Source organism: Macadamia integrifolia, chromosome 5, assembly GCF_013358625.1.
Source record: "Macadamia integrifolia cultivar HAES 741 chromosome 5, SCU_Mint_v3, whole genome shotgun sequence".
Classification (NCBI taxonomy): Eukaryota; Viridiplantae; Streptophyta; class Magnoliopsida; order Proteales; family Proteaceae; genus Macadamia; species Macadamia integrifolia.
In genome coordinates, this window is record NC_056561.1 from 9,920,287 (window position 1) to 9,944,029 (window position 23,743).

Here is a 23,743-nt window from a genome sequence, read left to right on the forward strand (position 1 = left end):
TCCCGACTTCAAGTGGGTTTTTGATCTACACGTATGATTTCACATCTTACAATCAGTTGTGCTTCTTGACTGATTTTTGAAATCAAAATTAAAGAATCCTAATCATAGTCTGAAACCTGAAATCTCTATTTCTAAAGTCTAATCTAAGTTCTGATTTCAGCATCTTCCCCGCCATTGCCACTGATTGTCTTCTTCTCCAGGAGGGATGCGGCCGCTCCCTGAAACCTAATGTCCCATGCATTGTTGCCCTAGATCAAAGAGCTATGATCTACCCTCAGATCGGATGGTTGGGAGTTGTTTAAGGATTTGATAATGGGAATCTTGCATTAGCTGGGCCTTTATTAAATTTAACGTAAATCCCTTCCCAGGGTCAGGGCTAATCCCCAGTCTAGCCCGACACTGAAGGAGGGTTGAATTTTCAAGCCCTGACTCAGGATTGGGTCGGACCCGGGCCCAACTAAGGGGATGCAGGGTTGGGTAAGGGCTTCCAAAAACCCGGCCCAAACTGACCATGTCCCCTACTACTGGTGTTCTCTCTCTCTCTCTCTCTCTCTCTCTCTCATGAAAATTACTCTCATGCCTCTCTTCATTTCTTTTCTCCCATTGGTGCATACTATTAGCATGCAACAAACTGGTAGCGTGCCCAACCCTCTTCTTATAATAAAATATAAAAAATAAAATTACAAATTATTTAATACCCTAAAAAGTGTCAGTAAGAATATACCTAATTTAATTTATAGAGTCTGCATTATTAATACTTCCTTTGGTAATCATTACTTAACTCACTAGATTTAAGATCTCGGTTTCGTCCCCCATCTTGTTGATCCAAAAAACGAGAGATCTTGTATTTTTTTTCTGATCGACTCAATGGTTGGTCTCAAGTGGCCATATAGTCTTTGTAGCTCCTGAAATTTGGTATTTACCCTATTTTAGGCTTTCTCAAGACAATGGAAACGTCAATTTTTTTTTAAAATCAAACCTAAAATGGTACTTTAACTTTGTACCTTATGTAAGTAGTCTTCGACTCTTCAAATCCTAGGCCAGTATGCTCTAATCCACAATTCACATTCCACATTCCACATTCCACATTCCACATTTCACAATTAACACATTACACAACATAATCATAAGAATTTAAAAAACATCATAGATAATAACTTAGTTATTAACTGACTGATAAGTCACATTCACATACATTAAAAATTAATGTAACTCCAAATGTGAATGAGGTAATATTCTATACTCTTTAAGCTTCAATGAGCGTCGGAAAGGAGATCCTCAAACAAAAACATCAAAATCCTTGTTCCTTAGTGTTCTTTTCTTCAAAAAAAGTTAAGAGATGTGAGATCTTAACGAGATTTGGCGAAATAGATGTGAGATCTTGGTAAGATTTTATGAGATAGAAATGAGATCTCGAGATCTCAATTGAGTTTTCGTACAATTATAACTCACTATACATCTTATCTTGTCTTTATAAAAAAAAAAAAAAAAAGATATTAACGAGGATGATCTTAAACCATGCTCCTTGGTGATCCTTGTTGGTTCTCACTTTTTCCATGGCAAGTAGGCATTTTTCACATATGAGAAAGGGATCCTGATACTGAGAAGAGTCCAACTAAAAAGACCAAAAGCTACCCTGCCCTACACTACCTTACCCTACCCAATCATTAACTATCTTATTATTTTTGTCATTATCATTAATTATCATGGTGGGGTTGCTCATTCCCCTTAATATTACTCGTTTTTCATATCTATTCTTGAATGATTAGACTTCCACCGACAAAAACATATATTATCGTTATAACATTTTTTTTTTTTTTGTGCAAGTCATTATAACAATAACTTAATAATGAAGATGATATATAACTACAAAACTCTTTTATAGAAAAAGATTCCTAGGACCCCCTCTCACATAATGCCACACGCAATTTTTTTTTAATGAGACACGGAATTCACATTAAATCTCTCTCCTGATTAAAAAAAAAAAAAAAAAAAAACTCCCTTACACGAGGGATTCATCCCACCAACCCATTAGTGTGCGGATTCTATTTCACATCTTCTAACATAATGTATTGTGGGTTTTACATTAATACTCTCTCTCACAAAAATATATGTTCTTATTTTATAAGATAAATTCATTATGATTTCTCTTATTGGTGTAGTTTCTCAATTTCGTATTCAGAAAATTTCTACACTTTTTCTAATGTAATCTTAATGTAATCATTCCTTGTTACACTTAAAAGAGAAATATCACTATCTATGTAGAATATAAAAGAGAAAACATCGTTGTGATCCTAATATGAGACTGACATAAGCCTAACTTGTGTTTAATGATATTGAGCATACATTTTTTCTCTTTGCAATTATCCATGTAACAGTTTATTTCCAAAAATTACAAGATAAATATAAGTCATTCATTTTTTTTAATCTACACTGTGAACTCCCGCTCAGGATTGGGAAAATACACAGTAATATCTCGAGTACTAGTACACATGCATAGACATTCATGGAATGTGTATCAATACAAAAGAGGATATTTGACTGAAACTTAAACACATGATTAATCTAGATTCCAAACATTGTCCTCTCTATTCAACAGTCAAAATGGATATCAGTCCATCATCGGTCCACATTTGGAAAAGTAATAGACCTTTGTAACAATAATAATTTACCTTTTCTATAAAATAAACTTTGCCTAGAACGTAGTTTACGCTAGTACTTCCTTGAGTCTATCTCTCTCCTCCCCCTATGAGATGACATATTTGCCCCTCTCTTGTGGGAGGAGAGAGAAATTCATTAAGCGGTTGCATATGCTTTCACTCATAGATAGTGAACTCAATCCCACCTTTTTTGCAAGGTTTTCTTTTCAGTCACTATGCCTAATAAAGTATAACACTTCACTATTTACCACATAACAATGCATAGATTTGTCCATGTGAAGAGAACCAAATAAGCAATTCATTAGTACAATTTAAGCTTAGAGGAGTAGCCCAAATTACAAAAGATACCAACTTATATTTTATATCTATATCTAGTTGATGACATTTTGATAATTTCACTACAACCTTAAATTGGAATTTGAACTACTTATCTTGCTTTAGGCTCCGTCCTTCCCCTATTTAAAAAAACCCCATGTCTCTTGTATCCCAATCCTCCTATTGATTCAACCATTACGAAGGCTAAAAAGCTAAAAGGGGTACCAAACCTCTCCTGAAAGATTAGGAAGGAAGTTGAGAGAGCACTATATGTCCCTGTCATTGAAGTATTCAAGGGGAGTCCTAATTTGAGCCAAACCAATCATGTGAAGATGATATCAGCATGCGTAAACCATTATGTAATTTTATCTTCTGCACAAAATATGAGGGAGAAAAAAAAATAATCTTTCCCTAATCACCTCTTACTTGGGGAAAAACACTATAGGGTAGGCATGAACATCAATGGCCTTCTCTGTTCTAATGGCACAGAAATTCTTAATTTTCAGATTAAAAAGATTAAACGAGTTGCAGAACATGTAAAACAAAGATCTTAAAGGGAAAAAAAAGGTCAGTAATGGAATTCTGAAAAGAATTTTACATCAAATTCAAGACCATAATCATAAACTTTCTCTTTCTTTGTCTCTAATTTCTACCCTTTTTTTTTTTCATTTACATATGAAACACTTTAGATCTTCCAGTAAAACACCAAAAAAATAAAACCCATTTCAGTTCAAAACAGTAAAGATGAAGGAAGAAAAAAAAAAAATTTTGATATTGTTCAGAATGTCCATTTCCAGATCTTGATCCGAAGCTTAACCACACATGTCGTATCAGACGAAGAAGACAAAGTCGCCGGCGTCTTCCCTTTCGGAACATTTGCTTTCAGCCCCTTGCAAATAACCCTGATCATAACCTTACTTGTTTTCAGACCTCCCATCTTCAGCTTCACCTTCGTATCCATCTCTACCACCAATGGTATCCCACCCTTCTTCAGATCCGACTTCAACGACGACACCGACGATAAGTCCAGATCTTCACCGGCACTTGACACCGTCCCCTTCAAAACGGTCGTGTTCTTGGTTCCATGGGTAAACGCCGGCAAAGTTCCCTTACCCACATCGACGCCGCTGGAGCTCATGGTCACATCGGTTGTGTCGTAAATAAAAACGAGCTTCTTGTTTGGGTTTCGAGCGACGACAGTGAGATTGAGCTTGGACTTGAGCTTGGTGGAGGAGCCGTCGGAGGAGGTGGTGACGTTGAACTGCGAGATCTGGAGGGACGTCACAGTGAAGGTGGGGCGGTGGGGGCGGTACAGGACCCATAAGGCGGCGCCGGCTATGGCTGCGAGGACAAGGATAGTGATGATGAGGAGCGTAGTCCAGAGGCAACAGATGCAGCAGCAACTGCGGCGGCGGCGGCGGCGGCGCTGGGGCTTCGGCTGTGGACGATAGATTGGGCGGTTGTAGAGCTGAGCTTTGGTGGGCGGGAATGAAGGATTGCCATTGGGTTTTAGTGTTTGAGGAAGATTTGAATTGGGTTTCGAAGGGTAAACCCTATCAGCCATGTCTGCAAGAGCTTCAGATCAGTTCAGGGTTTCTGTAAATTGAGAGATTCAAATTCTTTAAAGGGAGAGGAAGATAGATGGTTGATGAAGTAGTAATGTTCCAGAGGAGATATTTAAAAGCAACAGAAAACAACTATGGAAGCAAATGGAACTGAAGGAGGAGGTTGAAAATTGAGAAGAGTAAGTGAAGGGAGAGAGAAGAAGCTAATAATAACCCTTCACCCAAAAACCCAGATGTTTCCTCCGCACCTACTTTAATCTAATATGGAATCTCTTTCTCTTTAAAATGATTAAAAAAATCTCAATTCCCAAACCAAATTGATTAAACAAAATAAGAGGGAATATGAATTTGTGTTGAAGTTTAAGAGTAGGACAGATTGGGAAAGGTAAACTTACTTCAATAGTTCAATTCTAAGGTCTTTGATCAGGTTGTTATACAAGTGGTATTGGTTCCCTTCGCCAGGTTACTACCTAATCTTCATTAAATTAGTTGGGCCATGGTTTTAGAACAAGGAATCGGTTATGGGTATCAAACTCTGAACCGGAATCAATAAAATGAACCAAGATCGATGGTTTAAGATTGAACCATTAATAACTGGTTTGGTTTTAGGTTTAAGGTCTAAAAAATGGTTCAGTTTTGATTTTAATGGAGAAATTGTTGGTTGTGAAATACCTAAAATCACCCCACCAATGGCCAAACGAATTACGACACGTGATACTTCAGAAATCAATTACAAAGTTGGAACTCTCCACCACCTCAAGGGAGTCCGATGAATCTCACGTAAGTGAACTGGGACTCTCAACTCACTTACACTGATATGTTGACACTTTTAAATCATTAACCAAATGGTAACTACCCATTATCCTATTTTCAAATATTCTGAAGATTTACAAATTAAGAAGAAAAAAAATATGATCCCAATAAAAACGGAAGGTAATTGGTTTGATTCCGTTTTGTAATTTCTTTCTTCTTATGACATATAAATCATAAAAGATTTTTTTATTTTCTCTCTCATGTTCTTCTTTTTGTATGCTCTTTCATTCAGTTGTTACAAGTACAAGAGTTGAAACTCAAGAACATCATCTTGTGTGGGAGAAATTTGAAAAACAAGAAAATTTGGTGATGTAGTCTTAACGTAGTTGAGAGAGCATTGAAGAAGAAGGGAGAGAGAGGGAGATGGGGGGGGGGGAGGAGGCGATGGTGATAGTGTTGGGGTGTTAAGATAATCTCTAGTGTTTTAATAGGAATTAGATTACCAACGGAATCAAAGGACAATGAGAGAGAAGGTATTAAAAAAAATTAAGATAATCTCTAGTGCTTCAATAGGAATGAAATTGCTAACGGAATCGAAGGAGAATACATTTTCCTTATTTGTTGTGATTCTTATTTTTTTATTTATTTGTTGAAATCTTAAAAATATTAGACAATTTAACTAACCGTTTAACTATTCTCTTAAAAGATGAGACGTGTCAAGGACTCAAGAATCTAGCGTAAGTGAATTAGGAATCCCAGTTCACTTACGTGAGGATTCACTGGACTCATCTCAAGGTAACTGCCTACAAGGGCAAATTAGTTGTTATATCCCTTTTATTGTGACTAGGGTTTCACCACACTTATCATAATTGCAACAAGAACTCCAGATAAAGAGGTTGATCCCTCTCCCTCTCCCTCTACCTTTAGCTCTTTCAATTCCCAGCACATTATTTGTTGCCTGGAATATTAACTTAAGACTGCATTTGGTAGTCATTCAAAAAGGTGTTTTCCATTCTATGTGAGAAAAAAAAAATGGAATAAAAACCGTTTGGTAGTCATCTGAAAAAACGTTTTCCGTTCTTAAGTCTGCATTTGGTAGTCATCCGAATATCAACTTAACACTGTGTTTGGTGTCAACTTGGTATTTTTTGATTTTTTTGAACAAAAAGGGGAAAAAAAAACACTAGAAACGCAAAATGATGGAACGACGAAATCTTGTTCCGTCATTTTAGTTTCGTTCAAAATACAAAAAAGTGAACAACTAGGGTAATCATTCCTGAAACATGTTCACCAAACACCATTATTTTTGTTTTAAAATGGCATTTTAATATAAATATTGAAAATTCTATTTTTGACATGAAAATGTTATTTCTGGAACTGAATGACTACCAAACACAGCCTAAGCGTCATAGAGAATTCCCCCAGAGTCCAACTCTAGCCATCTCTTCTTTCTCTTTATGTGCAGGCCTCTCCCAACCATGGTGAAGGTTTTTAGGCCACAATAGGTATAAACCAGTAAACTAATCAAAGATTAAGAAAAATAATGATACATGATCACGCACCTCTACACCCAGACGCAAAGTTGAGTGAAAAAATCACGCTACCCCTATGGTTGATGCCATTGTAAAATATTAGGAGTAGATTATTAATCAATTTTTCTTTGGAAAATTAAAACCGATTAATAATCCATTCAGTTGCGGTTTACATTCGTTACATCTTCAAATCAGTATCCGAATCGAGGTCTTTACATATTCCATTCCAGATTGTTGGTTCACCATTTCTGAATAACTAGAATCAAGATTAGCTCAGCCGATTTAAATTTTGATTGGAATCGGCTGATTCACTCGATTCAATTCCAATTTTTAAATCCATGGTAGGGCCAACCACTAGCCGTTGGTATTATTAGATCGGATATAAAATGTGGTAATAACTTATAACCTTTTAATCTTAGTTTAACTTTAATTAATTATAAGATAATTGTCTAATCAAAAAAAAAAATTTATGGTAGTACCGGTCGCTCGAAAGTCAAACCCATCAAAGTTGCAGAGCTTCTACATTGAAGAGAGCCCAGTAAAAGGCAGAGAAATCCATTTTGATTTTTGGCTTCAATAGAGGTGGAAACTCTCCATCAGTCTATTTTTGCGTCTACTAGCTGTTGTTGAGGAGTTCCTGTCTGGGAATTTTAGTTGTGATATCACAATGGTAGTATTGACAGTGATCGATATGATATGGTAACTGATATTTCGTGGCTAATTTTTTCTTTGTCTTTTTTACCCCTCTTACTTATTTAAATACATCAACTTTTTCATTATTTTTTTAGTCAATTCTTTTTATTTTTTTGATATTGTTGGTACCCTTTATATATATATTTTTTTAATATTTATATATTTTCTAAATTTTAGTTTATTTATTCCTATCACATCCCTTTCTTTATCTCTCCCTCCTTTTTTCCCACTTTCCTTTTCTTCCTCCTCTCTCACACGTTCTCTTAAGTTGGTCTCTTTATATAAAAGTATATACTCATGTTTTGTGGCTAATCTTTTCTTTGACTTTTTTACCCCTCTTACTTATTTAAATACATCAACTTTTTCATTATCTTTTTAGTCAATTCTTTTTATTTTTTTGATATTGTTGTTACCCTTTATATATTTTTTTTTTAATATTTATATATTTTCTAAATTTTAGTTTCTTTATTCCTATCACATCCCTTTCCTTATCTCTCCCTCCTTTTTTCCCACTTTCCTTTTCTTCCTCCCCTCTCACACGTTCTCTTAAGTTGGTCTCTTTTTTTCTTAAAATCTATATCTTTTTTAAGAGAAAAGCAAAAAATATATACTTTGAAGAGTTTTCATAATACAAAAAAAAATCTTTCTAAAATTTCTCCCTCCCCTCTCTCACGTTTCTCTCTTTTAATCCATATCTTTCTAAAAAAAAAAAATTATATTAATCCATATCTTTCTAAAAAAAAATATTATATATTGCTATCTCTCTCTCTCTCTCATCTTTTATTATATTCTTTCTTTATTAATTTACTTCTCTCTTCACTATCTTGCTATATTTTATCTCTTTCTATTTTTACTAAACAAATCTATATATTTCTATATTCTCTCCTCTCAATTGCTTTTCTAATTTCGTTTAACTTCTTTATCAATAAAAAATATTTTAAAAAAAAAATTAGTTTCCTTATAATCTCCAACTCTCATACGGTTAAACCTCCTTTCTACCAAAAGAATTCTCACGATTCTCTCTCTCTCTCTCTCTCTCTCTCTCTCTCTCTCTCTCTTCTTTTGAAACTCTTTTCCTTGGACTATTTTATCTTTCTTATTTATTTAAATACCTTAAATTCTTCATTATCATTTTTTTCATATTCCTTATTGTTTCTATTCTTTTTGGTACCCTCCACTTTCTCTAAATCTTTAATGCATCCATTTTTCCCCAAAATAAAAGATCTTGTAAATCTTTCATTATCACTTTTTTCATATACCTTATTGTTTCTATTCTTTTTTGGTATCCTCCACTTTCTCTAAATCTTTAATGCATCTATTTTTTCCAAAAATAAAAGATCTTGTAAATCTTTTAAAATTTAATTACTATAACTAAATATAGTGATAAATAAACGTTAAACAACCAAACCTGGTATCCCCTGCCTCGCCTTCGTCGAGTGCATCTTCACGCAATCAGAGATCACTCACTTCGGCACACGAGTTGCTCCTTCAATTTTCTCCATCTTCATACTTCGATTGCTTCGATTCGCCTTCGCGCAATCGATTCAAGGTACTCTCTTAATAAGAGAGAGAGAGAGGGAGACATTTCAAATGTTGGCAATTGGGTCTTTTTAGAATTCCGGTGAGAAGAAAGTTTTTTTGCAATCGATCCTGATTTTTTTTTTACTTAGCATTGTTCTCTCTAGTGTGTTGCCGCCTCCAATCGATCCTGGTGTCCATTCCTTCATCATCGCCAAATTCAACATACAAAACCCTGGATATACAAAGGTAAAATCAAATCTGAATGTGTCCCCTTCCCTGTAATTGAATTTCTGGTTTTGATGCGTCTTTAATTGAAGGTCTTCGATTTTCATTTGTTTTTTGTTGAAGTATTCTATTGGTTTTGAAATTTCAGTACGATATGTTGGTTCCTTGTTTTGGGAATTCTGATTGTTGCTATACTGTTTCTGGGTTTTGAATCTTTTGGTGGAAGATCTTTGGATGGCTCTGTTTTAATCCTCGAGAGCTTGTTTTTCAGTGAGATTCTTCTCTTGTAATGCTTAATGAGAAGTTGTATTTTTTTTTTCTTTCATTTGAACCGTCTCTGTGTTGAAGCCCTTTATCGTAAGCTTGTTTAAGACTGAAATTTGAAGATATCCATGGCTATTATTGAATGAATCCTAACTAAAAGTGTGTTCTTCTTTTTACCAGGTTTTTTCCATTTCTATGCTCAGAAATGGAGCTTAGGATTATTATTTCTTTGTTGTAAAAAGTCAATTCTCTCTCTCTCTCTCTCTCTCTCTCTCTCTCTCTCTCTCTCGAGAGAGAGAGAGAGATTTCAAATGTTTGCAATTGGGTCTTTTTAGAATTCCGGTGAGAAGAAAGTTTTTTCGCAATTGATCCTGATTTTTTTTTTTACTTAGCATTGTTCTCTCCAGTGGGTTGCCGCCTCCAATCGATCCTGGTGGCCATTCCTTCATCATCACCAAATTCAACATACAAAACCCTGGATATACAAAGGTAAAATCAAATCTGAATGTGTCCTCTTCCCTGTAATTGAATTTCTGGTTTTGATGCGTCTTTAATTGAAGCTCTTCGATTTTCATTTGTTTTTTGTTGAAGTATTCTATTGGTTTTGAAATTTCAGTACGATATGTTGGTTCCTTGTTTTGGGAATTCTGATTGTTGCTATACTATTTCTGGGTTTTGAATCTTTTGGTGGAAGATCTTTGGATGGCTCTGTTTTAATCCTCGAGAGCTTGTTTTTCAGTGAGATTCTTCTCTTGTAATGCTTAATGAGAAGTTGTATTTTTTTTTTCTTTCATTTGAACCGTCTCTGTGTTGAAGCCCTTTATCGTAAGCTTGTTTAAGACTGAAATTTGAAGATATCCATGGCTACTATTGAATGAATCCTAACTAAAAGTGTGTTCTTCTTTTTACCAGGTTTTTTCCATTTCTATGCTCAGAAATGGAGCTTAGGATTATTATTTCTTTGTTGTAAAAAGTCAATTCTCTCTCTCTTTCTCTCTCTCTCTAATGTTGACCTATGATTGGGGTTCTATATCATCTTCAATTTCTTACAATTATTATAACTTATTTATATCCTGCTTTAATGTGCAATCTTGCTACCTAAATCTACTGTAAGCATCTCTCAAGTTGTATTTCTTTCTCTTTTGAGAGTCTTAAACTGTTATTAAGAATGATAAATTCCTTGGGTTTAAGTTAAATGTCCTGTTGCACAAATATTTTTTTTTATTTTGGTGTAACATTCTCACATTTTCTAATTTGTTTAATCTTTTTGTCCAGGTTGTTGATATATTTCTTGTTCCGAAGCCGGTTTCAAGATCGTTGTGCAGATATTTTGTTGTCCTCTTAGGGATTTTACGTTTATTGCATTTGATGGTGTAATAAAGTTCGAATAATTTTTTTTTTCATAATAAGATTATTGTGGTCTCAAATGCTCCCGATGTCAATTCTCAAGTTGTTTTCTTTTACTCTATTTGAACTTTTTGGGTAAGACTGACTTGAGTTGTCTTGTGGATTGCTGAAAGCATTGTAATGTTTCCTAGACCACCTAAGTACCTTACTGTCTCATTGGTAGCCTGCCCAAGTTTTGCGTGGCTATACCAATCAAACCTCTCCCCATCCAGTGAAGCAGGCTTGCATTGATTTCCATGTCTAATGCTTTGAATCATGTTAAAATAAATTACTTATAGGCACCATTTGTAAAGTATTCCCATTTCAAATTTTCAAAAGCTGCCTCTCTAATTCCAAAAATTTCCCCTCCCATATTGAATTTACCTTTTTCCCCATTGTTTTGAAATTTTCTATTAATTTTTTCAACTCCTAGGAATTTTGTATACGTTAATTTGGTGTTTTGGTATTTTCTTCCCCCCCCCCTCCTATGAAAAAATAAAATAAGAAATGATAGGAAGTTAGAACTGTGGGAGGTTTAGGTTTTTTTCTTATAGGTGGTCATGCTTTCTTCCTTTTCCTCTCCTCCATTTTGGCAAAGAAAATGTCTTTGCTCGTCATAGACGTTGTGAGGTGTGATATTTTTGGTCTCTCTCTCTCTCTCTCTCTCTCTCTCTCTCTAATGTTGACCTATGATTGGGGTTTTATTTCATCTTCAATATCTTACAATTATTAGAATTTATTTATATCCTGCTTTAATGTGCAATCTTGCTACCTAAATCTACTGGAAGCATCTCTCAAGTTGTATTTCTTTCTCTTTTGAGAGTCTTAAACTATTATTAAGAATGAAAATTCCTTGGGTTTAAGTTAAATGTCCTGTTGCACAAATTTTTTTTTATTTTGGTATAACATTCTCACATTTTCTAATTTGTTTAATCTTTTTGTCCAGGTTGTTGATATATTTCTTGTTGTTTCTGTGAAGTTGATATGGTATGGACTTCTCGATTTCCTTTTTATTTGAATTCCATATATAGGGTCTATAACCTTAAACATGTCCCCCATTCTGCATAGTGTTTACTTCCAATAGATTTACTTTTTAAAATCTAGGCTTGTTCAAATTGTAACTCAATTGCCTTTCCTTTATTAGATCACTATGCCACCAAAATATATAGCAACTGACACTCAACGTCAAAGATACAATGGAAATAAAAGGACCATTAGAGAAACCCTGCATACAAATAAAAGAAACAAAAATCAGGCATGGCTACTGAAAGCCCAACTTGCCGAATCAAGTTCTACATCTTCAAATTCTGAAAATTTTGAAAATCAACCATCTGGTTTGAAAGGTTAGTATTAGAATAATTATATTTTAAAAATTATTAAGATTAATTTGATTTTTCTTTATTTATTATTATTTTTTTGGGACACAGGAGTATTTGAACACAAAATTCTACAGTACATGTACTTAAAAAAGTACCTCCATGTACCCATTGTGGAGCGAAGAAATTTGAATATGAACCACCTTCATTCTGTTGTTGTAATGGAAATGTTGTTTTGGCATCTACAACGGTTCCAGATGAATTATATACTTTATTTACTTCTCAAACATCTGAAGCCATTGAATTCCGTAGATATATACGTGCTTACAATAGTATATTTTCCTTCACATCTCTTGGAGTTCATGTCGACAAAGATCTTGCAAATGGAAAAGATGGTATATATACCTTTAGAGCTCAAGGACAATTATATCATGATTTGCCTCCAATTTTGCCGGAAAAAGACAATCCATGCTATTTGCAATTATACTTTTATGATACTGATAATGAACTTCAGAATAGGATGAAAGTGTTACAAGATTCAAAACTCAAAGAGCCTATCGTGTCAAAACTAATGGATATTCTATCAATTAATCCATACGCAAGGTTCTTTAAAAGTTTGAAAGACGTTCATTTGTTGGAGAATAATGAGATTATAATCACAAGTGACGTACATCTTGATCAGAGAGTTTACAATTTACCATCAGTCGACCAAGTTGCAGCTATTTGGGTAGAAGGAAATAATCCCCATAGAACTGAAAATTGTGATATAGTAATAGAAGGACATTCAGGGAAGAAACATCGAGTGGTACATTATTATGGTTGTTATGATGCCTTACAATATCCTCTTTTATATCCAAATGGGGAAGTTGGCTGGCACAGGAGCATTAAACAAAAGAATGTAACAGGTAGAGTTTTGCATGATTTAACAAGCGAGGAGTCTATATTTAATAGAGAAGGCGACTTTGAAGGTATGTTTAACTATTAGATTTATATTTTTTAATGTTTAAGGTTTAAATGTTAAAATAATTTATATATGTCAAATTATAGGATTTGATGAGAGTAACAAGAACAGGGTATCTCCCAGAGCATATTATTGTCAAAAGCTTCAGATTCGAGATGGTCATCGTTCTATTCTTCTATATGCTGGTCGATTGCTACATCAATATGTTGTAGATATGTATATCAAAATTGAAGCAACATGATTAGATTTTTTTCGAGCAAAACAGTCAAATATCCGAGCAGAATTATATCAAGGAATAGTTGATAGTGTTTTAGCTGGAGAAACAAGAGGTGATCAAGTTGGGACAAAATTTGTTTTACCTGCATCATTTATTGGAGGACCAAGAGATATGCGTCGAAGGTATCTTGATGCTATAGCTTTAGTACAAAAATATGGAAAACCTGATCTTTTCATCACTATGACATGCAATCCAGACTGGGTTGAGATACAAGAAGAATTAAAACAAGGACAAGTTCCACAAGATAGACCAGATCTTACAGCTAGGATATTTCGAGCAAAGTTACATGATCTAAAAGATCAATTATTCAAGAAAGGGATCCTTGGTAAAGTGGCTGCACACGTACATGTTGTTGAATTTCAAAAAAGGGGGCTTCCACATGCACACATACTGATAATTATGCACAAGGACTTCAAGATAACAAATGCTGATGTTTTTGATAAATTTGTATGTGCAGAAATTCCAGATTTTAATGAAGATCCAGTTTTATATGAGAAAGTTATGAAACATATGATGCACGGACCCTGTGGAGATTTGAATAAACTAAATGCTTGTATGAGGAATGGAGTGTGTAAGAGTCGATATCCTCGTTCATTTATTGAAAATACCATGCAAGGTAAAGATTCTTACCCTATTTATAGACGAAGAAATACTGGAATACAAGTTAAGGTACGACGACATTATTTGGATAACAGATGGGTTGTTCCTTATAATTCATACCTTTTGACAAGATATGATTGCCATATTAATGTTGAGATATGTTCTGGATTGAAGGCAGTAAAGTACCTATACAAATATGTTTATAAAGGACATGATCGTGTGGCTGTTTCTATATCACATGGTAATGGAGAATATTTACTTGATGAAATCAAGCAATACAGAGATGCAAGATGGGTGTCAGCACCAGAAGCCATGTGGAGAATTTTTTAATTCAATTTGAATGAAATGTTCCCATATGTTATCAATTTACAACTGCATCTACCCAATAGGCAAATGATATGGTACTGGGAGAAACAAGATTTGAAAAATGTCCTTCATTCAGATAATACATATAAAACAATGCTGACTGAGTTTTTTCAAATGAACTGTGTAGATCCGAAAGCCAAAAAATTTCTGTATAGAGAATTTCCAGAGCATTATGTGTGGAACAGGCAAAAAAAATGCTGGACAGAAAGGAAGATAAAAGAATCAATAGGCCGTGTTAATTCAACCAAACCTTCAGAAGGAGAGAGATTCTATTTAAGATTGTTATTAAATCATGTAAGAGGGCCGACATCCTTTCATAATCTAATGTCTATTGATGGAATCGAATGTTCATCTTTCAAAGAAGCTGCGCAGAAGAGAGGTCTTCTTAAAAGTGATAATGCCATCTCAGAATGTTTAGAAGATTCAGCTTTCTTCAACATGCCAATCATAGTTCGTAAACTTTTTGCAACGATACTTGTTTATTGTGAGTCTGGTGATGTTAGAAAGCTATGGAGTAATCATTATGAAGCATTGTCTGAAGACATTAAGAAAACAAGTGCAGATTCTGAATATCATACATTAGAAACAATAAGAAGTGTGAATTCTTTCTTACAAAGCATGGGAAAAAGTATCAAAGATTATGATTTGCCCCAACTTAAAGAAAATTGCAATCAGTTAAATGGAAAGCAACCAAGAGAAATTGTAGATGAATTTTCTATAAAAGTTCCTCCAGAAGATTATGATGCGGCAAATAAGTTGAATCCCGAGCAATACAATGCATACAATGAAATTCTAAACCAAGTGAATGATAACCAAAGTGGCATTTTTTTTATTGATGGGCCAGGAGGTACAGGAAAGACATTTTTATATCGTGCACTACTTGCAACGATAAGATCAAAGAATCAAATTGCTCTTGCAACAGCAACCTCAGGGGTAGCAGCTGCAATAATGCCAGGAGGTAGGACAGCTCATTCAAGGTTTAAAATTCCAATCAATATCGATGATTCAAGTGTTTGCAATTTTTCAAAACAAAGTGCCACAGCTAAGTTAATAAGAAAAGCAAAACTTATCATCTGGGATGAAGCGCCAATGGCAAAACGTCAAGCAATTGAAGCGCTTGATAGGACATTGCAGGATATAACAAACAACTCAGAACCATTTGGAGGAAAGGTTGTCATATTCGGAGGAGATTTTAGGCAAGTACTTCCAGTGGTTCCTCGTGGTACGAGAACAGAAACTGTGGATGCAAGTTTAGTAATGTCATATTTATGGCCAAAAATGAAGAAATTGCAATTGACAACCAATATGAGGGCAATCAGTGATTCTTCTTTCAGTGAATTTCTATTACGTGTTGGTAATGGGGAAGAGCCAACTGAATATGAATATTTGATTCACATACCAAATGAAATGGTCATAAAATATGACGATGAAAAAAAATCTGAATATGAGTTGATAAATGCAATATTTCCTGCATTACAACATCATGCATATTCGACAGAATACATTACACAACGAGCAATCTTAGCTACAAAGAACGAAACAGTAGACAAATTAAATGACAAACTTATTGATCTATTTCCAGGAGATAGTGTTACGTATTATAGCTTTGATTCAGCAATTGATGATGCAGAAACTCAATATCCAGAAGAATTCCTCAATTCATTGGCTCCGAAGGGACTTCCACCTCATAAATTAGTTTTGAAGAAGAATTGTCCAATAATGCTTTTAAGGAATTTGAATCCTTCACATGGAGAATATAATGGAACCCGTATGGTCTGTCGTCAATTTCAAAAAAATGTTATCCTAGCAGAGATTACAATGGGACAATTTACTGGTAACCTTGTTCCTCTTCCTAGAATCCCACTTTCTCCAGCAGAAAATGAAGGATATCCTTTCCATTTAAAAAGAGAACAATTCCCAATTCGGCTTAGCTTTGCAATGACAATAAATAAAGCACAAGGGCAAACAATACCACATGTTGGAGTATATCTACCCGAATCGGTTTTTTCACATGGACAATTGTACGTAGCATTATCAAGAGGTATATCAATGTCAACAACAAAGGTTTTAGTCAAAGACAACAAGGAAGGAAAAAAAACCGGATCGTATACAAGAAACATGGTCTACAAAGAAGTTCTATTACCAAGAAGGTATGATTTACAAATTAATATAAGCAAAAAAATATTAATTAAAATAAATATAATGTTAGTAGGCAGTATCATTAATATTTATTTTTATTTATAGGATCACTGATTTGACCACAAATATTGATGAAGAGTAATGTAGTGGAACCTCAACAAATCGAGACTTTGAGAAATTTTGAGGCTGTCAACCAGGAATCACAACATTCAGATCACTCATTGTTTCACGTAATCACGCTTGTCAGTTGTTGGCATTTTAGATTTTTTCTGACAAGATTGTTCTTCACTTTTATAGATTCTATTTAATACTTACCCTCTATGGTTTCAGAAGCGACGAATGAAGTTTTACACAGGCTTTGCAAATTCAAGTATGATAGTGGTACTGTGGAAGAACTCAATGTTGATATGCAATGTGAATAGCAGATGCAATAGGGAAAATAGTCCTACAATATGCCAAAGCAATAAAGGAAACTGTATTTAAGCAACTGCGTGTATTTCGTAATGGTCAGCTAAGACTTTTTTATACACTTGATCTAAAGGTTACTGTGTAATTACTTGGTTTTATCTAAAAGTAGTTCTTAATTCCAATAGTATTACTGACTGTCATTTTCTTTTGCGTGTGAACTTCCTCCATTAGATTTTTTAAATTTAATAGGTTTTTTAAAAATGGTAAGGCCCTTTTTCCTGTATTACTAAAGTGCCTACCAGTTTCTCTTTATTCATATTCCCTTCACTTGAAGGTCTTCAATTCAATACCATATTTCGACCTGTCACACTTTCATGTGGCAATTTTCGAAATTCAGAGCCATGGTGTTAGTGATGGATTTAGATGCACAAATCTAATAGTACTGGTGAGACATGCTGTTAGTGATGAATTTTGATGCACAAACTTGCTTATGTAGCTTTTGAGAATTGATTTATTATTATTATTATTATTATGTAGCATTAAGGGTCATAGAGACCTTGCAATCAAATGGAGAGCCTGATGTGTTTGCTTATAATGCAGTGATCAATGAGTTTTGTAAGCTGAACCTCATCAATTCTGCTATTAAAGTCTTGGACCATATGAAAACCCAAGGATGTTTACCTGATGTAGTCACATATATTATATTAGAGGGAAGCTTGGATTAGCTCTCACAATCTTGGATCACTAATTGAAGGATAATTGTTGCCTAAATGTGATTACTTATAGTATCCTGATTGATGCAACCATTGATGCAGGTGGTATAGATGATGCAACATATATGAGGAAATGCTTATGTTATTTGTTCTTTACTTTGTTTTGAAGCTCTCTATTTTTGAGTTTTTCATTTCTCCATTTTGTTCATTACATGCTCTCAGTTACCTTTAATGTGTATGTGCTTCATGAATATTCCTATAATAGTCTCTGATCAGAATCATAGCAGGATAAAGCAAGGGTATCAATTCTCCAGTATTCACAAGGACTCTAGATATTTACCTTCATTTAACCCTTAACCTGGAGCTGAGTAGCATCAAACCATCCCAGCTTCAAACTATATGCCAATAACAAGGTTGTTTTTCTACCTTTTCACTATGTCCAATTAGTAGTACTTATAAATTAATATACTTGTATATCAAAGATCTACATTCCAATACAAATCAAAGTAAATAATTGGCAAGAGAAAAGGGCTTTGTGATGGTTGGCTATACATGTATATAGGATGTTCATATTAGGAATCCGAAGTTCTATAATACATTGTAATTAAAATCTATTTCAGGCAAGTCAATCATTGTTTTAAATTTGCTTTGGGTTATAAGATAAGCTACAACTTAGTGGATATATAGAAATTCATAAAATATGAGCAACATACAGTACAGGAGTAGGAGATCCCTGTGATCAAAGTTGTGAGTTTACTGGACATCTTCAATTGATAGCTTCAACCTAAATATGCAAATTACAGGGCATACTGAAGCTCATATTTGTGCAACCTGGAATTTTAGTAAAGAATGCCTACTAAATAGAAGTTCTCTATAAGTTAATTCAAGAAGCTAGAAGCTTAACTCTTGAAAAATTGAAATTTTTTTAGAGTCCGGTCGCGAGGTCTGAATGGTGGGTATGAGTCATAGTTCAAATTTTTCTTTATCTATTCCATATATTTCGTGTCCAGATACTCGAATTAATATCCGACAAGGTAGAACCATTTCTCTCAAGATGACAGACCACTCTAATACTATCAATAGGATCAATTATAACAAGTCACACACTCATATTCTGGAAATACATAAACAAAAGAATTCTGCGATCGAACTACAAGAATGGCCTAAAAACCCGAGTCCTAAAGTCTGTGCATTATTGGACGGGGAATGTTGGTTTATAGGTGCAGTGGTTGGAGGCTTTCTGGCCCAGTTCAGATGATGAGTTTGCTTTTTTTGTGGAAGATGATTTGGAGGTTTCACTTTATTATAAGTTCCTTAAAACTTTAATTGCTCACTATTATTATAATTCTTCAAACTTCAGTCCGTCGATTTATGGTGCATCATTGCAAAGACCGAGGTTTGTTGCAGGCAAGTTTTCTGATCCAATTTGATCTGCAGATCTGTTTCAATCTGTGAGTTTCAAATAGTGGAGATTTATTTTCATGTGTTGTAGTACAAACAAAAACTGAATGCGTGTTTATCAAAGAACTATTATTTCTATTTCAAAATGGATTCAAAAAATGATGAAAGTCGAAAATAAAAAAGCATTGTTATAGATATCATGAAAGAACGAAATGTGGATAAAAAAAGAATCATAGATGTTGAAGAAGATGAAGACAAAAAAGAAAAAAAAAATTAAAGTAGAAAAAGTTAAGCTTATACCATTTGATCTTTATTCCAAAATAATTATTATTTGTTGTAGTAAATATTCATAGGCTTCCTTAAATAATTTTAAATTTTAAAGTTATGTTACAAATGTAGGAGACTTACATACTTTATTTTAAATAATCTCTCTTCATCGCTATAAATTTAAGTTATTGCATTCTCTCTTTATTTCTATAAGTTTTAGTAGACAATCTTTCTCTCTCACACACACGACATAAGATAAACAAATGAAACTTTGATTTAATATTATTCATTTTTGTTCCCACATGCATTTTCACGTCTCTCTCTCTCTCTCTCTCTCTCTCTCTCTCTCTCTCACACACACACACACACACACACTCATAACGTAAGAGAACAAATGAAACTTTGAATTAATATTACTCATTTATGTTCCCACGTGCATTTGCATGTATTAAAATTAAATGGAAACAACTGGTCTATATCTTCTTCCTAAAAGATTTAACTATGTTAATGCTGAGAACCCACAAGAAGGGGAGGATAAGATCAGCAACTTAACGAAAAATAGTTGGGAATATTATATTACTGTTTGCAGGTCAGGAGCTAAGTGTTACTCTTTAATTAGCTACATCTTTCAAGTATCGGCTACTACCTTCTGGTAATCCAAATTTGTTTTGCTCACTTTATGATGACTACTCCCTTTTTTCTCTTTTTTGTTTAACTTTCCATCAATTCTCGTGTTTTCTTCTCTTAATTGGATAGTCGCTTAGTGGAAGGATGAGCCGATAACTGGCTATGTACCTTAGAACTCACTATCAAGACCCATTAAATTGACTATAAAATATGGCCCTTCATTATTTCAGGAAATAAGGGGTACAGTTCTACGGCACAGTAGCCATGTGGGCTTTTTATATGGACCCCCAGATTGCAGTACAGATGATCTTTTATTACATGATTAAAATGGGTATTGTTTAGAGGAAAAATCTGTTCTATCTAATACTTTACCAGAATCATGTGCTGGTAATTGTAAACTACGATGGCAGGACCCTGTGCTATTGATAGAGGTTCTGTTCCTTGCCACATGCTGTTTTAGCTTGGCATGTGGATTCAAGGGGATGCAATTTCAAGCCCATCGCAAACTGGTCTTGGCCTAGATATAACTCTGGACTGGGTGTTTGGCACAGTCATCTCGTATACAAGCTGGTTTAGGGATGTGATTTACAGTGCAGGATTTTGTAGTCTTTGAAGACTACAATGGCTTATAGATGACTACAATGGCATATAACAGAGTTATACGTGTATCTATTTTTAACGTTTGATTGGTTCACTGAGCGTTCAGTTAATCAATGCAGTGAATATTCTGTGGCATGTCTTGGACTTCAACCAAGAGAAAGTGCGTAGTAACAAAAGCGCCATATATTAGAGTAGTAATGAAGAACTTTATATTCTTAATTTGCTCTAACTAACGTCATATCTGCGTGTTATTAGTTATAAAAGTTCTGTTTAGCCCATTTTATATTCATATGCAAAAAAATACACTTGCATGTTTGGGAAAGTTCTTTGGTTTATCTTGACTGATCCTCCTGCCATTGCTAACTCAACAGGTTAAAGATGTCACGGATCTAGGCTCCTTGAAAGACACAGCAAAACTCTTTGTTCCAGGTAAATGTAATTTTTTGTTTGTTTTATTGCAAGCATCTTTTGGAGATACTTTGCACTACTATCCTTCACGACAAGGACACTTAATGTTTTTTGAAACTCTATAGTGTCTAATTTTGATACCCATGTCATTGTCCTTGCGACGTAGTTGAAATCTCTATTTGATAATGTAGAAGGAGAACGAGTTCAATTCATGAATATTGTCTTGGACTACCATTCAGTTTCTGTGAAATTAGGATGTAGCCAGATCATTATCTTTTTCTTTTCTTTTATTTTTTATTTTTGAATTTTTTATGTACAAGTTGTGTACGGATTATAAGTACAACACAAAGTAGTCATAACCTGCTACCACTCGGACCTCCACTTTCACCACATGAGGTGCTGAACCTATATTACCAACACCTTCAAAACCAGAAATCACCGGCATATCATATTCTAACCACCTTCGAAACCAATTTCTTTTATTAGTTAATCATAATAGAAAATAGTGAATTTTTATTAGTAATAAACAGTGAAATCACATTGAATAGGAACTAGGTCCCCTTTCCCAAACCTCATGTCTATCTGTCGAAGGTTGGGCCTTGGGCTGTGGACCTATGGTCTCGAGTTAGATTGGCTGCATATACACACGTGTATTTCGATGATTGTATTTTTCAAGCCCAAGGTTTCTATCTACACTATCGAGAGAGCTGCAGCCATACTCTGTGTTCAGGAAAAAAATATATGAGCTTGAAATAATCCCAACCTTGGGCTTGAAAAATATATGACTTGCATATACACGTGTGTATTTGGATGATTGTATTAGATTAGTGTATTTGGATATTAATGATTTATTTTACTTTTATTTAAAAGATGATTTCCTATAGTCAACTTTTCTTTATTTTGATTAAAATTAGATTGTTTTTCCTAATACATTGCAATAATATAATATATACTTTTTTACAGGAAATATGACAATGTTAACCAATGTTAATCAATTAAAGGCAAATGACAATAATTGGAAAATAAAGGCGTTCGTACTTACAAAAACTGGAATCATTACTTACAATAATTCGAACGGATCTGGAAAGCTACAAAAAATTACTTTAATGGATGAGGAGGTACATTGAAATATTTTTTTAATATTATTCATTTTTTAATTTATATTTTTCAACATCTTAAATCATTTGTATTTTGCAGGGAACAAAAATTCAAGCAATAATGTTCAATGATATTGTTGATCAATTAGTTGACACATTGGTTATAGGAATGACTTATTTCATATCTGATGCAACTGTCAAAAGAGTCAATCCAAAGTTCACAAATGTAAATAAAGAACATGAATTGACTCTAAACAACAATACAAAAATTGAAGAAGCTGATGTCCACTAAAATGTAGAAAAGTCAAGATATCAATTCATCAAGATCAATGAATTGAAATGGGACATTGATAAGAGTAATAAATTATTAGGTAAGAAGTTATATTTCATTCTTTATAAAGAAAAATGATATTTTGGTTTTTACACAATAATGCACTAATCACTTATAATTATTCAAATTAATAAGATACTAACCTCACTCTTTTAATTGTTTTGTCCAGATATTATTGGAATTCTTATAGAGGTACAAAATGTGTTCTCCATAACAACAACGAAAGGCGTGAAAACGAATAAGAGAGAAATTAAAATAATCGAAAAAGAGTAAGTTTTTGACATTTATAAATATAATTTATATCATTATTTTTATTTTTATTTTTACTAATCATAACACTAAATTTATATTATTAATAGATCTGCTCCAGTAATGCTCACGTTATGGGACAATTATGCAATAAATGAAGGAAGCAAATTGATGGATATTATAGGAGAAAATCCTGTGATTGCTTTTTTATCAATTAAACAGATAGACTACCAAGGTAATATATATATATATATATATATTAATAAACATTATATATTTATTTTAATAAACTAAACAACTTTAAAATGTGCAGGTGGCTCACTTGGTACAACAGCATTTACAACAATTGATATAAATCCAATGATCACAGAAGCGGATGAATTAAAAAAATGGTATATAATAAATTTATTCAAATTATTATACATTGATTTATTTATTTTCAATATATATAACAATATTAAAATTTATTGTGCAGGTTCACATCAAAAAATGGATCGAAGAAAATACTTCTCAAAGCTTCTAACGAAGATAAATACAAGAAAATTGAACGGATTGAAATTGAAGATTTAATGGACAAAGAATATAAAACAATCTTGGTAAGAAAAAAATTACATCAATTTAATTTATTTATTTATATCGAAGTCATATGATTCCAATATATTTTCTTTATATCATCTAACATCTACATATTTGCAGAATCAATATTATTATTTTGAAGGAAATATTGTAAATCTGGAGAATGAAAAGCTATGGTACAATGCATGCAAAACATGCAAAAAAAAGGTACAATTAAAGGGAGATCATGCAACATGTGACAAATGTCAAAATGATGATACAGAATATACACAGAAGTAAGTATGTTAGGATTTTTATGTGGGCTTAACTGATACCGATTGATCCATTGGGCCCAAGCAATTATAGACCCACTCTGATTAGGAAACTCCTAGCTCTTTCCATTGTGAGAGTAGAATAGGGTTTTAGGGATTCTATTATAAATAGAATACTGACGGTCCCTGCAGCCATTACTTTACTTAATGCCTTATTGGTTTTGGGAGCACGGCTTTCTCAC

General features: G+C 33.7%; 5 protein-coding genes across 7 annotated transcripts; 4 read left to right on the forward strand and 1 right to left on the reverse strand.

The window, feature by feature from the left end:
- Positions 1-3,525: 3,525 nt before the first annotated feature.
- Positions 3,526-4,913, reverse strand: LOC122078822 (NDR1/HIN1-like protein 10). The gene has a single exon (XM_042644968.1). It carries the CDS (start codon positions 4,537-4,539, stop codon positions 3,754-3,756), a length of 786 nt encoding a protein of 261 aa, XP_042500902.1. The 5' UTR covers positions 4,540-4,913; the 3' UTR covers positions 3,526-3,753.
- Positions 4,914-12,064: 7,151 nt separating this feature from the next.
- On the forward strand, positions 12,065-13,975 carry LOC122077857. The gene is made up of 3 exons (XM_042643759.1): positions 12,065-12,257; positions 12,368-13,198; positions 13,278-13,975. Exons 1-3 carry the CDS (start codon positions 12,065-12,067, stop codon positions 13,430-13,432), a joined length of 1,179 nt encoding a protein of 392 aa, XP_042499693.1. The 3' UTR covers positions 13,433-13,975.
- On the forward strand, positions 13,580-14,549 carry LOC122079122. 2 transcript variants are annotated; one of them, XM_042645375.1, is made up of 2 exons: positions 13,580-14,137; positions 14,243-14,549. In XM_042645375.1, exons 1-2 carry the CDS (start codon positions 13,580-13,582, stop codon positions 14,396-14,398), a joined length of 714 nt encoding a protein of 237 aa, XP_042501309.1. In that variant the 3' UTR covers positions 14,399-14,549. The 2 variants fall into 2 exon arrangements, with proteins under 2 accessions (XP_042501309.1, XP_042501310.1); XM_042645376.1 differs by having other exon boundaries at positions 13,580-14,084.
- Positions 14,414-17,157, forward strand: LOC122079121 (ATP-dependent DNA helicase PIF1-like). Of its 2 annotated transcripts, XR_006140279.1 has the most exons (3): positions 14,414-16,584; positions 16,679-16,803; positions 16,904-17,157. XR_006140279.1 is itself a non-coding variant. In XM_042645374.1 (2 exons), the coding sequence occupies exons 1-2, from the start codon at positions 14,414-14,416 to the stop codon at positions 16,713-16,715; spliced, it is 2,208 nt and encodes a 735-aa protein (XP_042501308.1). In that variant the 3' UTR covers positions 16,716-17,157. The 2 variants fall into 2 exon arrangements, 1 of the variants encoding a protein (XP_042501308.1); XM_042645374.1 differs by having other exon boundaries at positions 16,679-17,157.
- Positions 17,158-22,390: 5,233 nt separating this feature from the next.
- Positions 22,391-23,529, forward strand: LOC122077859 (replication protein A 70 kDa DNA-binding subunit B-like). Its single transcript, XM_042643760.1, has 6 exons — positions 22,391-22,465; positions 22,595-22,694; positions 22,785-22,909; positions 22,988-23,066; positions 23,150-23,270; positions 23,371-23,529. Exons 3-6 carry the CDS (start codon positions 22,798-22,800, stop codon positions 23,527-23,529), a joined length of 471 nt encoding a protein of 156 aa, XP_042499694.1. The 5' UTR covers positions 22,391-22,465; positions 22,595-22,694; positions 22,785-22,797.
- Positions 23,530-23,743: the final 214 nt, after the last annotated feature.

Excerpts from the sequence above, each read along its gene's own strand:
- LOC122079121 (XM_042645374.1), top strand. The coding sequence starts at position 14,414 with ATGTTCCCATATGTTATCAATTTACAACTGCATCTACCCAATAGGCAA. Across the intron at positions 16,585-16,678 it reads GAAGTTCTATTACCAAGAAG|GATCACTGATTTGACCACAA; the intron begins GTATGATTTACA and ends TTTTATTTATAG.
- LOC122078822 (XM_042644968.1), bottom strand. The coding sequence starts at position 4,539 with ATGGCTGATAGGGTTTACCCTTCGAAACCCAATTCAAATCTTCCTCAA.
- LOC122079122 (XM_042645375.1), top strand. The coding sequence starts at position 13,580 with ATGCGTCGAAGGTATCTTGATGCTATAGCTTTAGTACAAAAATATGGA. Across the intron at positions 14,138-14,242 it reads ATACTGGAATACAAGTTAAG|GCAGTAAAGTACCTATACAA; the intron begins GTACGACGACAT and ends TCTGGATTGAAG.
- LOC122077857 (XM_042643759.1), top strand. The coding sequence starts at position 12,065 with ATGCCACCAAAATATATAGCAACTGACACTCAACGTCAAAGATACAAT. Across the intron at positions 12,258-12,367 it reads TCAACCATCTGGTTTGAAAG|TACATGTACTTAAAAAAGTA; the intron begins GTTAGTATTAGA and ends AAAATTCTACAG. Across the intron at positions 13,199-13,277 it reads TAGAGAAGGCGACTTTGAAG|GATTTGATGAGAGTAACAAG; the intron begins GTATGTTTAACT and ends GTCAAATTATAG.
- LOC122077859 (XM_042643760.1), top strand. The coding sequence starts at position 22,798 with ATGCTCACGTTATGGGACAATTATGCAATAAATGAAGGAAGCAAATTG. Across the intron at positions 23,067-23,149 it reads GCGGATGAATTAAAAAAATG|GTTCACATCAAAAAATGGAT; the intron begins GTATATAATAAA and ends TTTATTGTGCAG. Across the intron at positions 23,271-23,370 it reads AAGAATATAAAACAATCTTG|AATCAATATTATTATTTTGA; the intron begins GTAAGAAAAAAA and ends ACATATTTGCAG.